The 15,744-nt window shown below is 41.1% G+C and overlaps 2 protein-coding genes across 2 annotated transcripts; one reads left to right on the top strand and one right to left on the bottom strand.

The window, feature by feature from the left end:
• Positions 1–1,614: 1,614 nt before the first annotated feature.
• On the bottom strand, positions 1,615–6,098 carry LOC133839941 (protein lap1). Its single transcript, XM_062271594.1, has 6 exons — positions 5,744–6,098; positions 5,383–5,647; positions 5,179–5,314; positions 4,821–5,110; positions 2,853–4,763; positions 1,615–2,782 (listed from the first exon to the last, which is right to left on the bottom strand). Exons 2-6 carry the CDS (start codon positions 5,536–5,538, stop codon positions 2,606–2,608), a joined length of 2,670 nt encoding a protein of 889 aa, XP_062127578.1. The 5' UTR covers positions 5,539–5,647; positions 5,744–6,098; the 3' UTR covers positions 1,615–2,605.
• Positions 6,099–6,922: 824 nt separating this feature from the next.
• LOC133839942 (alkyldihydroxyacetonephosphate synthase) lies at positions 6,923–11,913 on the top strand. The gene is made up of 6 exons (XM_062271595.1): positions 6,923–7,114; positions 8,718–8,932; positions 9,012–9,098; positions 9,911–11,099; positions 11,170–11,274; positions 11,334–11,913. The coding sequence occupies exons 2-6, from the start codon at positions 8,814–8,816 to the stop codon at positions 11,733–11,735; spliced, it is 1,902 nt and encodes a 633-aa protein (XP_062127579.1). The 5' UTR covers positions 6,923–7,114; positions 8,718–8,813; the 3' UTR covers positions 11,736–11,913.
• Positions 11,914–15,744: the final 3,831 nt, after the last annotated feature.

Below are 15,744 nucleotides of genomic sequence, written 5' to 3'. Positions count from 1 at the left end.
AACTTCTATAAGTCATTAGAAATTTCATACAAATTTAAAAGTTAAAATGAGCATCAGATGTTGAGTATGAAATCATCGGCGGTAAGCTTTTGCCAATCACAAAGCTCTCTATTAAGATATAAGTCATGAATCAGCTGAGTGAACTTTGCAGTTTGTTTACAACTTTAACAGTAAACAAAACAAATATATTTCGCTCTGTTTTTAATTAAGGAATAAGTAATTAAGGTAACACTTAACTCTGTTATGAAATTCTTTATATTTACAAAAACATATTGCTTCCAGCAGCTCTCAGAATGACGTCCAACGTTTTGGCCATTGACGATCCCGAAGAAAATATTAAAGCACCTGTCGTCATATATGAAAAACTGAATTTTCAGAAAGATTTTGAAAAACATTTGGCATTAATCTTAGCTGGAGTTCGCACACCCATCAAAGTTCACGATAACTGGGATTTACTAGAGCAATTTGGAGTTCTTTGCGATAGAACACCAAATCGACCTCGTCGCTATAAATTCTTTTGCAATCCAGTTAATTACTTTCCGACTGGTTGGGTTATTTGTGGTCACACACTTAGTGCGAAGGCCGTAATGATGCACGTTAAAGAAAGGCTTAAGGAAGAAAATTGGATATCATACAATGTTCTGGAGCTGCCCTTAAGAAAGAAAATTGGACAAGAGTATTACAATAATACCGATAATTATATGCGCGAAGTAGTCTCAGAGTGTTTAGAAGCAGAAAATCGAAGACTAATCGACCATGTGCTAGAATTACACAAAGATTTTATTAAACATAATAGAAAATAAAAAAAAATTGTTTTTATCCTTTCGTGTATACTTTAATCACAAGGCGTAGTTTTTGTCCGTATTTTTCATGTTGTGGGCCTTTTCCTTGGTGACAATTAATTTGCTTAGATAATTGCCTGCCGATAAGAAATGGAGAAACAGAAAAAACCATCGAAGTGAGTTAAGCATAGGAAGTGGACATTAATCAAACAAGCTCAAGGAGCTTTGTTTTTGCTGTAAGATTAAATCGCAAACAAGACGAAATGACAAAAGACCAGCTCAAGTGAAAAGTTGTGTGTTTATTTATTATTTTCTTTCATGATTCGTTTTGTTTTTGTCTCTGGGTGATTTGTTAGCAGCGCATAGAAACAAAATTCAATTTTCTAATTATGTTGATGTGCGCCTTACAATAGCTAAATTTGTGTGTGTGTTTGTGATTGAATGGATGTAAATTGTATTGTAAATGTATAATATAGAAATAGCAATGTTCAACTTTAGCACAATTCACCATTAATAACCAGCTAAATAATAATACTGTTCACAACGCCAATGGTATAAGAATTCAACAATTTGTCATAGAAAAATGATTCATCGATCGATTGATATATAGACATTAGACATTAAATATAGATTACATGTTACATAAATTGTATATTGTTTAATATACTCGAAGCATTTGTATTTTGTATTGTATGCACCATAACAACTCACATAAACAGCTAATATCTTTGTTAAACTTTAAACTAATTAATTTTGGAACAAATTTGAACAACGCTGGGCGTAAAATAGGCGAGTTGTAAATATATAAATATATATTTTTTAAATGTATGTATATACGCTCGTAAATTTCATATTATTATTAAGTTATTATGTATGTATGTAAATCCTATAAGAACACCACACATGCAGTAAATGCATATGCGATTATGTTTGTAAATGCTGTCTATATGGTACTCGTAATTGTATGTACGTATAATCAACGCTAATTGCACTATTTATTATTAGATTTCTATTTTTAGATGTATACTATGAATTACACTGGCTGTTGAAAAAAAAGAGCACAACGTTGGGATTAAACATAAACTTAAAGAGGGTCAAAACCACATTATTAATATGTTGTACATGATTTAAGTAAACTATCAAGTTTGATACAAATAAATATCTTTAATGAATTCATGAGATTAATGATCAATTCGAATACACAGAAATAATAATATTGCTTCACTTTCAATACCAATCGAATACTGGTCCATATTTTAACAATCTATAACTGAAACCTCATTATTCCTTAACATATTACCTAATAAACATAATTTCATCAAGTCATCAGGTTATATCAACTTCATGTAACAAGCTTAAATATGTGTTTTTTCGTTTCGTGTTTTTTAAAGGCTTATAGAGCACTACTTATATAGTTAGGAAATTTATATGACTTAAATTAGATTTCGAATACTTAAAATACTTGTGTTTCGTATGAATGAAGAATGTGTTTAAACCCAAAATAAACAGAACTCAGTAGTACATAGAAGTCCACTACGTACATTATTAAAATGGCAGTTGAAATAGATGATAACTAAATGAAATGCAACAACTGGAAGATTGATAATATTGTTTCGTGATAGGAGTAGATAATCTTGAGTCAAAGAAAAGCATTTGTGGCGCCAGTGCAAAGGACGTCTATGGCTTGAAAATGCAGTTTTTGCTAAATGCTAATGGTAGGTTGATTTATATTAGCGTTATTTTAAATTGCTTTAGAAAAAATGCGCAAAAGTCTTCGGTCTCGGTTCGGAGTGGATTGTGGAGGAAGTGCTATAAACTTGATATCACTTTCGTGACAGCATTATATTTATAACTGTGCCGCAGTTAAGCAGCACACGTTTGGCATCGCTCAGATTGGCATTGGTCAGGTCATAGCCGTCGATTTCCAATAATTTATCGTTCAGGCTCAGCAGTCGCGCGGCACTCGAATTGGGGGTAATTGCACTTACAAAGATGCCCACCTAGAAAAGATGAAGCACGATTGCAATAAGTATGCCAATACTTTTTTGTGTAGCATTGCAGTATACGCACCTGATTTAGCAGTTCGGCCACATCAAAGCCAATGCTGTTCTCCCATTTGAGGGTCACCTGCTTCACAGTGGGATTCTTGTGCACCCCAAAGATCCATGTGGATTTCTTATTGCTGCCCTTGGATGTGTTGTTGGTCGCTGTGGAGTTCAATGAATGCTGTGATAACGTATCGTCCATTTCCATGGCCATCTCTGTTTCCTGCTGTTGCTCTTCGTCATTAGCCGCCGGAGGCGGAGGCAGATCATTATGCTCGCTGCTGTTGATGTTGTTCTGATAGTCAAGCTCTTCCGTTTGGGCGCCAATTGCTGTTGTCTTGAAATTACTATTGAGTGCATCTTGATAGCTATTGCTCTGCTCGTACAGTGATTGTGTAGGCGACATTGGTGGCTGTTGTTGTTGTTGCAGCTGTTGCTGCTGCTTACGCTGACGCATGGATTCGTACAGTGTCAGATCCTCGGGCGTCTTCTTTGTGTACACACGCGCTATATGATAAGGCGGTGGCTCCATGCGAGGTGGCGCCACAACTGTTTGAGGCTGCAGCGGCTGCAGTTCGTAGCTCTGGTCGCCATTTGACAAATGCGTCGTAGGCAACGGCATGGCATTGGCATCCACATACAGCTGCTGATAGTGGGCATCGTAGTTGACCAGCGGCAGTCCGTAATACTCCTGCGTTGTTGGCTGTGCCTGCGGAAGCGGCTGCTGGTAGACGCCATAGATGTGCGCTGGATCGCCGGTCGCAACGCCGTATATTGCACTTGCTGTGGCATGATCCACAGCGTCCTGATTGCTATCACAGTGTGGCATGGCCACCTGGCCATTGGGAACCACAACACGCGCCTCGCGCACTTCACTCGCCCCGCCTGCTGCCGCATTCGCCGCCTGCGCCTGCCGCATGTATTTGGCCATTTGCCGCAGCTCTTTGGGATACGGCGTGGGCGAGCGCATCAAACGCACCGAACTGCCAGCAGGCAGTTGCTCTGGTGTGTGTGGCGGTGCTGCCACATAGCTGCTGGGTTGGCTGGTGTAGCTGGGTGCAGGTTGTGGGGCGGCAGAGCTGCTGTTGTTACCGGCACTCAATATGGTCGCCTCCTCGGCGAAGCAAATGCGACGCGATGGACTCGATGGCTGCTGTGGCTGTTGCTGCTGCTGATGGTTGTTGGCATAGACGAATTCGTATTGCTCCTGCACCTGTTGTTGCTGCTGCTGTGCCTGCATCTTGAATGTGACTTGGGGCAGCATGAAGCACGTCAGCTGCGTTTTATTGCTCGCATCCAAGTACTGCAGTGGGACCAGGGGTTGCGATTGATTGTCGCTTAGCCACAGCGATGTGAGATTCACCAGACTCAGCATTGAAACTGGCAGCGCATTAATGTAGTTATTAACTACATTAAGCACCTTCAGCTTGGACAGATGGCCAATATTTTGTGGCAATGCTGATAGCTGATTGTTGGCCACACTGAGAACGCTCAATTGGCTGCAGCTGCAGAGCTCGTCGGGCAGCTGGCGTAGTTGATTGTCGTCGGCAAAGAGGAAGCGCAGTTTCACCAAGGAGCCAATTGTGTTGGGTAAACGCATCAGCTTGTTGTGGCTCAGCACCAGCTCCTCCAGCTGTTCCAGGTAGCTTATGCTGTCCGGCAGCTCAGTGAGACCGTTTGACTCGCACTTGAAGGTGACTAGCGACTTTAGCATGCCCACACTAAAGGGGAATGCTTCCAGATTGTTGGAGCACACGGATAACACCTCGACATTGCGCCAATTGCTCAGTTCATTGGGCAGCGCATCCAACAGATTGCCATTGGCCTCAAAATGCTGCAGCTCACGCAGTTTGCCAATATTAGGCGATACGCGTCGAATTTGATTGAAATCGATCCACAGTTCCCGCAGTGATTTCAGCTCGCCAATGACTTCAGGCTGTGAAGAGACGGTGTCATTAAATTTGTCCAGGAGATAGAATGTTCAATTGCTTACCAACTCGGTAAACTCATTGCCGCCAATGTCCAGCCGCTGCAGGCTTATCAATCGCACCATGGACTTGGGCAATGTGATGAGATTGTTGAGACGCACCTCCAAGATGCGCAGATTGACCAAGCGCCCAAAGTTGGCTGGCAAAAACTCCAAGTAGGTCTCATTCAACAGCAGCTCCTGCAGCGATATCAGCGACGTGATGGCATCCGGCAATCGTTGCAGACTGTTGCAGCTGAGGTCCAAATGAGTCAGATGCTTGCACGCTTTGATCTCCTCCGGAACACTGACAATAACTGCAAGCAAAAGGCGATAATGAAGAGTCAGTGAAAGATGAATGGATATATCTTTGGGTGTGACTCACGATTGCGGTTCAGATCCAAGTGCTGCAGTTGGCGCAGTGAGCCGATGGCCTGTGGTATGCTCTCCAGACTATTGCTGTTCACTTGCAGGACACGCAATCCTTGGCAATAGAAGAGCTGCGGCGGAAGCGTTTGCAGCTGGCAATAGAAATAGATACGTTGGTCAGTTAGATTAGATTAGATTAACGGGAATATTATTTACTTACCCTTGCATTGCTCAAGTGCAGCTCCTCGAGTGTGCGCTCGTGTTGCCAGACCTCGGGAAAGGCATCTTGGAGCGGGGTGTTGCTGTAGTCCAGCTTGTCTATGACCTCCTCACGTTTAAATTTGAAGCAAGGAAAACATTTGGACAGCAGCGGCATTTTGCCAACGTTTCGTTTGCTTGTATTTGTTTGTTTTTTTATTGCTCTACGTTCGATATTAAGGCACGGCCGTTGATATTGTTGTTTTTGTTGTTACGATTATTGCGGACTGCGAATTAACATACACACACATACATACAGAATATACATATGCACACTCTGACAGCGAGTTTGGGCGACACTCAAAGCAAGTCGCATAACTCACCTATGATTCATCGCTGCTTCTGCTGCTGCAGCGGCACAAAGACAGCGGCCGCATTGAACGCTGTTCCGTTACAATTCATTGGCATTTTGTTGGCTTGTTATTGTTCCAACAGTCACACACGCACACACACACATTCATATGTAAATACACAAACAATAATGAGGCTACGTCTGCATGGAGCCGTTTGCTACGTAGCCGGCACCTTGCAAGCCTCTACTCTACTTATATCTATGTATCTTAGCTCACTTTATGTATTTTATATTGCGATTTTCGACTAATTTGCGTTTTCTTTAATGTTTTTCGCGTTGAAGATGACAATTTGTGGAGCAGAGCTGTGTTAACTGAGTTCGGAACAAGTTCAAATCAATGAACAGCAGGGAACTAGATCGTTCATTTAGTTCCTTGATATCGTAATTTATCAGTGGCTCATCGATTGGCAGCGCTTAACATTCCGACTGCTGTTAAAAACAGCACACTGAAGAGGTTACCCACAAAATTAATTCTAATATTATAGAATTAGAATTCAAGAATTTAATTAACAGCTACTATAATAAATTCATATTACTACATGACTAAAATAACTCATTAATTCAAGGGGTTGCAAACGATTGAAATTAAGAGAGTAGTTCGTAATTTTGCCAACAGATGGCTCAATTAGAAACAGTTAAAATTCAAATGACATTGACAAATATTCGCAAGTTGCAGCTAATCTTATAATCAGCATATACATATTTTCTAATTTAACTTCCTGAATGCGTAATATTTTGCAAATGAAGCGAACCAGTTAAATCAACAAAGTGTAGAAGGAAGGGCAAATTGAGCGTTTCGAGTATTTAAGCAAACAACTAAATGCAAATTTCCAGTCAAGTGGCAATAAATAAATAAATGGAAAAAACTTTGACAAACTTTGAACTGATCGACGGAATGGTAAGAGCTTTAGTAGTGCGAAAATTATACAAATACCGACCACTTTCCGTTTCACGTGTCCCCTTTACGAATTTACACTTCAAACAATTGTAAAATTGTATAGTGAAGTGTAAATAAGCACATAATAAACATAGCTTTTTGTTGCTGGATTTTGTAAGAGACAAAAAGTTTACTGACAGCTAAACGCGACGAGACAACGAGACAAATGTGAAATGCATTTGCCTTTTGGGAGTTCAGTTTTGTTTTTAAAGCCGTGCGCTGCAGTCGAAAAATTTACCTATTCGCCGCTTTAGCTTCGATAACGATTAAAGTGAAATTTAGAAATTCGATAATTGTGCAAATGCTACACCGATAAGTGTAATCGACTTGGAATAAGTTTCAAATAAAAACGATTACATAATATTTGAGTTATGCCAACGAAGATAATCTTTCAACACGTAATTGGTACAGCATAAAAAAAGTATTTTTAGCGTTTTCCCACAGCAAACAATAACCGTAAATCAAATCTTCACTTGCCGTCATAATAAGTACACAAAAAAAAGCGTGTCAATATGAATTAAAAATTAACAAGCAGCTGTTATATTTTCACCACCATTGAATTAGATATGCGGCAATACGCATTTAAAGTTTTAAACTATGTATGTAAGTGGGTCGACCAATTGGAGGACTATACCCCTGATTTTCTATAATTAAAATCACCTATCGCCGAATCCCATTGGAATCTAATTGATGTGACCGTTACACATGATTCATGACTCACCGAGAATGAGGAACATCCCCGTTTTACCAACCACCACCCCCTAATACTCCTGGTGAGACAACCACCCCACATAAACAAAAGAGCCGGCAACTCAGCCCGAGAGAGCACAATAATGAGAGCATCAAGAGCGAAACGGTTAGATTAAATTTTTTTTATTTTAGTTAATTTGATAAAAAATATTGCTTTGCCGCAAAGTGTGTGCTTGTACTTCATAAAATCCCTTTTCCTAGAGTGGTTTAGAACTGGTAAAACCTATTTTTAACTGGTAGTAAGAGTTCATATTAGTTCCAGTTAAGTTTCAACCTTGAAAGGTGTAAACCGTTAGCTCCACTTCTTACTGGGCATTTGTGTTTTTGTTTGCTGTGAAATACATTGAAATTAATCTATAAGTGTCACTTGCTATCATCATTCGTTGTACCTTGATAATTTTTAAAATTTCAATACCACTCCCTCATTGTCTCTATTTGCTCTTGGTTTTAGACTTGCTCTTGGTCTTGGCTTTCTTAACGGCTGTGGCTTCAGTCTTCTCCGCAACCACTGCAGCCGCTGGTGCTCCTGCAGTGCTGCCAATATTTACTTTTGCCGCAGGCGTGGCTGCTGTTTTCTTGGCAACGACTTTCTTCTTGCCAGGCATTTTGAAAACCTATGGTCAAGAGAGGGTAACAAAATTTATGGGGAATTAACAAATATTTCGAAAGAAATTTTGTCAAGCCAAAAAGTGTGTTCTGAATTTTGTTGTGAAATGATTTCATAGCAAAACGTTTTCATAGTAAGACTGGATGTTCAAAAATGTAATTCATTGATTGCTACGTTTTTCGATTCCAATACGAACCGTTTCGTTCGCAGTCGTTGACAACCGATTTGTAACCGTTTGCAACCGTTTCGCTCTGCCCCATCCCCCAAGAAAGGCGCCTCATCTGGGGGCTGGCAATTCTCTTGCTCTCTCTTGCACTCTCTTTCGCGCTCTCGGTCTTTGTCGCCCCGTGGGTCGTTGTCATTCGTGGTAGAGAAACCGAAACCAAAACGCGTGCAGCAGCTGCCGCAAAAAAATTGTTTTAGTGGAATTCATATTTAAATTTAGTTATAGGCACAAAGTACAAGGGGCTAGTAAACAAAGTTCGTCAATCAAAAGTACATATTTGAATAAAACTTAAATTATCAATGAATCGAACTGTAATTGTGTTAACATAGCAAGCCGAGTAGTTTCAATTGAGGACATAATAGAAAAGCCAAATATCATCAACAACAAAATAACACAAAAATATCGATTTTTTTTCGTTCGTTAAGATAAACGGGGCTGTGTGCAATAATAATAACAACACTCTTTAGCCAAAAGTTATTTTGCATTATTGTGATAAGCGATAATTCGAATTGTTCAACGTGATGTCAATCAAGCGCAATAAGGTGACCACACAAATTCCGGAGCCACCGCCCGAGGGCACATCCCTGGTGCTGGACACGCGTCTCTCGCGGCACGTGGAGAGCGTCATACCGAAAAAGCGGTGAGCACAATTTCACACCTGTAGTTCATCAGGGTTGTCATTCTCATTAAATTATCGTTATTTCTTTCATTCTTATCAGTCAGGAGTCGCTCAAGTGGTACGGATGGGGATATAACGATTCTGCGTTCTATGAACGTGACGACATCATCTGCTTCAAAGGCGCAAAGTGAGTATCTAACTTGTTTAGGGCGACTTCTTCTCTTGAAGAGCAAATTATTATTAAATTAGAACACTTAGAGCAAGAAGAGTTGTCCGCTCTAATCCAGTAAAATTCAGCGGGAACCCAGAATAATTTAAATGCTAGAGTTCGTTACTATGGAAAAAGGTTATTTTAAGGAAATTGCTATTAATTTTTGTTTTTTCTATGTCTGTCTATTAAAAAAAAAACGTAATTATTTTTAAAGCCGTTAAATATTTGAATTCAAATTTAAATTAGTATTCAATTATAATTTATTATTTTAGATTTAAGCATGTTAGTTGGTTTATATATAGAACACTAATCTGAAATACATAAATGAATAATTTATAAGAATGTTTGAATATTTTCAATATTGTTTGGATTGGGAAGCTGCTGAGGATATTGTATTCGAGGGAATGTCTTGCTTTAAAATAAATGAATGAAAGTTTTAGAAGTGAACCTTTGTAAAAGAAGTTAAATAAAATAAGTTAAATTAAAGGAAAACAATGAAAGGAAAATAGTATACGATTTTAGGCATAAAGTACTTACCTTATAAATTAAATATTTTTTATATATGATCGATTAAATTGGTCTTCTATCTGCTGTCTATTAATTTCTTAATTACTTCGGGGTGCATTGATCATCAGATACAATAAGTTAACAAATTGAACATGAAATGAACAGCGAATTATTGAACACCCGCCAATATAGGAAATAAATTCGCATTAGACAGCAACCCCTACATTGCACCCTTTTCACACCACATGCTCATCTTCCGATGTTTACATCCCTAATTTCAGATACCCGCTGGACGGTTGCGAGTTGCCAACATTCACCAAATGGGCGAAGAGCAAATTCAACATGGAATTCGATCCCACCAAGTCGTATCCACAGCTGCCGCAAACCTACCCCAAGCCCGTGCAGAATGCTCCGTTCCTGAACGAGCTGCGTGGCGTGAGCAAGGTGGAACACTCCCTCGATGGTGTCGATCGTCTGGTGCGTTGTCATGGCCAGACACTGCGGGATATCTACAGTCTGTGGAACAATAAATTCCAACGCATACCGGATCTGGTGGTGTGGCCCCGCTGTCATGACGAGGTTGTCCAGCTGGTCAGGCTGGCGCACAAGCACAACGTGATGCTGTTGCCCTACGGCGGCGGAACGAGCGTCTCGGGTGCGGTCACCTGTCCGCAGGGTGAGGAGCGTATGATTTGTGTGCTGGACACATCACAAATGAATCGCATGCTCTGGCTGAATCGCGAGAACCTCACTGTCTGTTTTGAATCGGGTGTTGTGGGTCAGGATCTGGAGCGTGAGCTACGCAAGCTTGGCCTCACGGTGGGTCACGAGCCAGATTCGTACGAGTTCAGCACCCTTGGCGGCTGGGTCGCCACCCGTGCCTCGGGCATGAAGAAGAACGTCTACGGCAACATCGAGGATCTGGTGGTGCGAGTGCGCATGGTGACGCCCTCGGGCACTCTGGAGCGGGAATGCAGTGCGCCGCGGGTGAGTTGCGGACCGGACTTCAATCATGTCATACTCGGCTCCGAGGGCACACTGGGTGTCATCACGGAGGTGGTGCTAAAGGTGCGCCCTTTACCACCAGTACAGCGCTATGGATCCCTGGTGTTCCCGGACTTTGAACAGGGCATTCGGTTTATGCGTGAGGTGGCGTTGCGTCGTTGCCAGCCCGCATCGGTGCGGCTGATGGACAACGAACAGTTTGTGCTCGGTCAGTCGTTAAAGCCCGAGAAGAGCTGGCTGGCCAGCTGTGTGGACGCGCTCAAGCAGCGCTATGTGACCAGCTGGAAGGGTATCGATCTGGAGCACATTTGTGCCGCCACGCTGCTCTTCGAGGGCGACCTCAAGGATGTGCAGCGTCAGGAGGCGCTGATCAATGAGATCGCAGCACGCTACAAAGGATTTCCGGCAGGTGGTCAGAATGGCGAGCGGGGTTACCTCTTCACCTTTGTCGTTGCCTACGTTAGGGTGAGTTGAGGGTGTTGCCTATTTACGTAGATGACTCACCATTCTCCATTCTATTTTATTCGCCTTGCAGGACTTTGCCATGCATCAGGGTATTGTGGCCGAATCATTTGAGACATCTGTGCCCTGGGATCGCTGCAGCATGTTGTGTCGCTGTGTTAAGAAACGAGTTGCTTCGGTAAGCAGCAAAAGTCGTGCAGTTTGCGGAACATTATTCAAATTTGTATGGTTTTGCAGGAGTGTTCCAGGCATAACATTTCCCATTACACGATCTCATGTCGGGTGACACAGACCTACGATGCCGGCGCCTGCATTTACTTTTACTTCGGCTTCCGCTCGCCGAGCATTACCGATCCTGTTGGCGTCTTTGAGTCCATTGAGCACAGTGCTCGTGAGGAGATTCTTGCCTGCGGTGGCTCCCTGTCGCATCATCATGGAGTGGGAAAGCTGCGTAGTCATTGGTATCGCAATGCAGTCACAGAGACGGGTTCAGCTCTCTATTCAGCGGCTAAGCAGCATCTTGATCCGCGCAACATCTTTGCCGCGGGAAATCTTTTGCCCTCGAAGGAGCAGCTGCAGCTCGACGAAGCGGAGAAGCTCGAAAAGGCCGCAGCAGCTGCCGCGAAAGCCAAACTTTAAAGTCACTTAATCCTTATATAGTATATGAAAATACTAGTCTAGATCGAATTCCTTCAATTCAATTTGTAGCTGCTTTGGCCCCTTTGCAGTTAAGTTTGCATTTGTCGTAGAGCTCACCTTTTGTATGGGTTTTACCTTTTTGATATGACGAATAAATATGGTAAATTTGCAAAACGAATTCTCTTGTATTCCACGCTCTTGAGATTACAGTCTGGGCACTTGTTGGTGGTCTACCACTTGGCATCTCTTGTCTGCGTAGAGAAAACCACAAAACCTTTGTACTTCGACTTGAACTCGACATTGACTTTGAGTTCGATATCGGTGTCAACCTCAAGTGGCTTTGGTATGTAAGAATATCTCTTAATTTTCTAAGGTATGTTGGGAGAATTCCTGGAATTTCAGTACGAATAGCTTTTATTTTAAATATAATTTAAGACCTTAATTTGTGTAATTTTTATTATGTTATTACTACACTCATTATTTTTATACTTGTTTTTGATTTTTTGCCTTAATGATTCTATAAAATATATTTTATTGAGTTTACAACGTGTTGATATAGTGCAAATACAGTTTTGTTGTAAATAAAAAAAAGTACAATAATATTATATAAATAAAATCAAATAAAATTACAAATTTAATAAAAAGAACAAAATATTTACAATAAATAATGTAAGTTCAATAAAATGAACAATAAACAAAATAAATTAAATAAATAATAAATAAAATAAACTTTATTCTGATATTGGTCAGCTAAATTAACATATGTAAATTTAATTTTATGAAAGTTATAGTACGAGGGTGGTCCGATAAGTACTTAGTCTTCAAAAGAAAAACGAAAATTTATTTCTCAACATAATCTTCTTTTAGCTCGATACACTTGACACAGCGATGCTCAAACTTCTTTAACCCGTCTGAAAAATACGTTCTCTCAAGGTCTGCAAAAAGGGCCTCAGTGCACTGCAGTGGCGGCGACGACCTCCTCATTGGACGCAAATTTCTGCCCAACGAGTGACTTTTTCAAGTTTGGAAACAAGAAGAAGACACACGGGGCCAAATCTGGAGAATATGGTGAATAGGGTAGTAGTTCGTAGCCCAATTCGACCAATTTGGCAATTGCTCTGAAGTTGTCTTACGGTTGCGTTTGTTGTCCGGACTCCGGAGTGAGCAAACGCGGCACCCATCGCTCCGACAGCTTTCTCATGCCCAAAATTTCAGGCAGGATATGACCCAAGCGGTCTTTTGAGATGCCTACTGTCTAAGGTATCTCGCGGATCTTCAATCGGCGGTCTGCCAATACGAGATCGTGGCTCATCAAAAGCCGACGTGCGACCACGTTGAAACTCATAAAACCAATTCTTGACGGTCGCCATCGAAGGACAAAATCACCGTACACAGCATTAAAGCGCTCTTTGATTTCGCTGCGCGATTTCCCTTCCGAAAAAAACAAGAATCAAATCACAGACCGGTATTGCTCTTTCTACATTTTTCTAAAATCCGCGGACACGTCCGATCCCACACGCAGTCAAAACAAAACTACATATGAGTCCGATTCGCCTGAAATTTCGACAGTAGTCGTCTACGAGAATATACTACACGATAATAAAGTTATCATGAGATAGCGACGCCACAGCATCCACGCGCTCTTTGATTTCGCTGCGCGATTTCGCCTCTAAAAACAAGAATCGAATTACAGACTGATATTGCTCTCCATACGAAGTCAAAACAAAACTAGTTCGAACGAACGATTCACTGAACTGAACAAGTGAATAGTTTACAGTTCAGATTGCTCATTCATTAGGTCGTTTAATTTTTTTTTTGTCAGTTTCTATCAGCATATTGTATAATATTTTGATAACATTGTCAGTCCAAAATGAATCTAATAAAATGTTTAAAACAATAATTAAGTTTTAAAACAAGTAAGAAAGTCGAGCACACTCGACTGTAAGATACCCGCTACTAGAGGTGGGCGCGGGCCTGTATTTTGAGGCCCGGGCCCGCACGAAAACAAACTCTTTTTTGAGAGGCCCGGCCCGGCCGAACACGAAACTTTTTCACTAAGGCCCGGCCCGCCCGGCCCGGCACGAAACTTATTTACACATATAAGGAAATTCAAAAGACATGTAATTTATATCTATAACACAAAATCTACATTATTGCCATTATAATTAATGCAAAAGAAAAGCTTCCACACTTCACTCCTGCCCTTTTCATTTTGAATAAGCTTTACACATTCACTTTTTTTATTTACAGCGTCCTGAATTGTTTGTCGCGACATATTTTAATTTTCACAGATTTTGTAATTTCACCACAATTGTAATTTCACCGCCAATTTTTAGTTAGTGGTGTGCAAACAAGTAAAATATTGTATGAGCAAATCGATAGTAGCATCGATAAGCAATTAAAATGCGATAAATGACGGTTCTAATTCGATCAAATCAAAATTTTTTCGGGCCTATTTCGGGCTTTTACGGGCCTATTTCGGGTTTTTACGGGCCGGGCCTTTTTTCTAAAGCCCGGGCCCGCCCGAACCCGCTCCGGGCCTGTGTAAGCCCGCGGGCCACGAAAAAAAGCCCGGCCCGTGCCCACCTCTACCCGCTACCCTTTTTGAATAAAAGCAAAATATTGCGGTATTATTTTCAAAATAAATCGAAAATACTACAATATACCAATATACCAGATTGCCGGTCAAAGCAACTAAGACCCCTAGTTAGTAGGCGTTTTTGCCCATACAAAAGTATTTCTTTAATACCTTCCACAATGTTTATCTGATCGTAATCAAATTTTCGGAAATCATAAATACTATTCTTATTATTGTATACACCAAAATTCTAGCTTTCAAATTGCGCTTGTTAATCGAAACAAACTTGATCTGCGTGCAAACATAACAAATGCTGTCGAAAAAAAATTATAGCTCTATCTCTTATAGTCTCTGAGATCCAGTGTTTCATACGGACAGACGGACAAGGCTAGATCGTCGGCTATTGATGCTGAACAAGAATATATATACTTTATGGGGTCGGAGATGCCTCCTTCTACCTGTTACATATATTTCCTGCCGGCACAAAGTTATAATACCGTTCTACCTTATGGATAGCGGGTATAATTCGATTTGGATGAAATTTCGACAGTAGCCGTCTACGAGAATGTCCTACACGGTAGTAAATTTCTCTTGCGATAGTGACGCCATCGGGTGAGGTTAAGTACTTATCGGACTGCCCTCGTAAATGTTCCTTACTATTGATACTGCTTTTTCAGTTGCCATTAAGCATTTATTTCATTTATTTATCGAAAGAAATACTTTAAATTACCATTTAATAGATTTTATTGCACTGCTATCAACAGTCTTTAACTTCCGTTGAGTTTAAGCCTATTCATCCTATTCTTATTTCTCTCCATGCAGACTGGAGTGGAATGAAACCAACTTGACCGATCGCCTGATCGTCGAGTTGCTTCGAGTCGGATCGTCTCATCTGATCATCGCTGTCATTTGCGGTTTTGGCTTTGGCTCCTAGACAGAGTGTTGTTTTTGCGCAAGCCAAGAGATCAAATGTCATCAAGTTGTCAACTTCGTTAGCTTGCCAATGGCAAACACTAACAACAACAAGCACAACAACACAGCAACGACGAGTTGCAAATCGCATTTGGCCTGCTCCTTGTGCTCGTTAATGGGCGACTGGGCGATTGGAAGATTGGAACTGGAACTGGGATTGGAACGGGGAATGGGAATGAGGCGCATGCGCAGCCGGCAGCTGCTTATTGATGATCTGGCTCTGTCTGTCTGCGTTTTCTTGTCTTGTTACCGTGCCAATGCCAAATGGTAGTTGCAACCCAAAAGTCATTGGACACGCACACTTACACACACACACACACATACAGAATTCACACTCTTACACGCATGCGAGGCCTATAAATAAAGATTAAAATCGGTGTAGTGAGCAAACTTAAACCTGGCTAAGACGTCTCTCTAAGCCGTCTTCCTTTTCTTCTTGCATTTTTGTTTTCTGTACTT

Source organism: Drosophila sulfurigaster, chromosome 3, assembly GCF_023558435.1.
Source record: "Drosophila sulfurigaster albostrigata strain 15112-1811.04 chromosome 3, ASM2355843v2, whole genome shotgun sequence".
NCBI lineage: Eukaryota > Metazoa > Arthropoda > Insecta > Diptera > Drosophilidae > Drosophila > Drosophila sulfurigaster.
Note: the sequence above shows the minus strand (reverse complement) of the source record. Positions and strands in the feature narration are given on the sequence as shown.

Bases quoted from the DNA above. Each gene is read 5' to 3' on its own strand.
- LOC133839942 (XM_062271595.1), top strand. From the start codon at position 8,814: ATGTCAATCAAGCGCAATAAGGTGACCACACAAATTCCGGAGCCACCG. The intron at 9,099-9,910 runs GTGAGTATCTAA...CCCTAATTTCAG, and splicing joins ATCTGCTTCAAAGGCGCAAA to ATACCCGCTGGACGGTTGCG. The intron at 11,100-11,169 runs GTGAGTTGAGGG...TTCGCCTTGCAG, and splicing joins TTGTCGTTGCCTACGTTAGG to GACTTTGCCATGCATCAGGG.
- LOC133839941 (XM_062271594.1), bottom strand. From the start codon at position 5,538: ATGCCGCTGCTGTCCAAATGTTTTCCTTGCTTCAAATTTAAACGTGAG. The intron at 5,111-5,178 runs GTGAGTCACACC...TTTTGCTTGCAG, and splicing joins CTTGGATCTGAACCGCAATC to TTATTGTCAGTGTTCCGGAG. The intron at 2,783-2,852 runs GTGCGTATACTG...CATCTTTTCTAG, and splicing joins TGGCCGAACTGCTAAATCAG to GTGGGCATCTTTGTAAGTGC.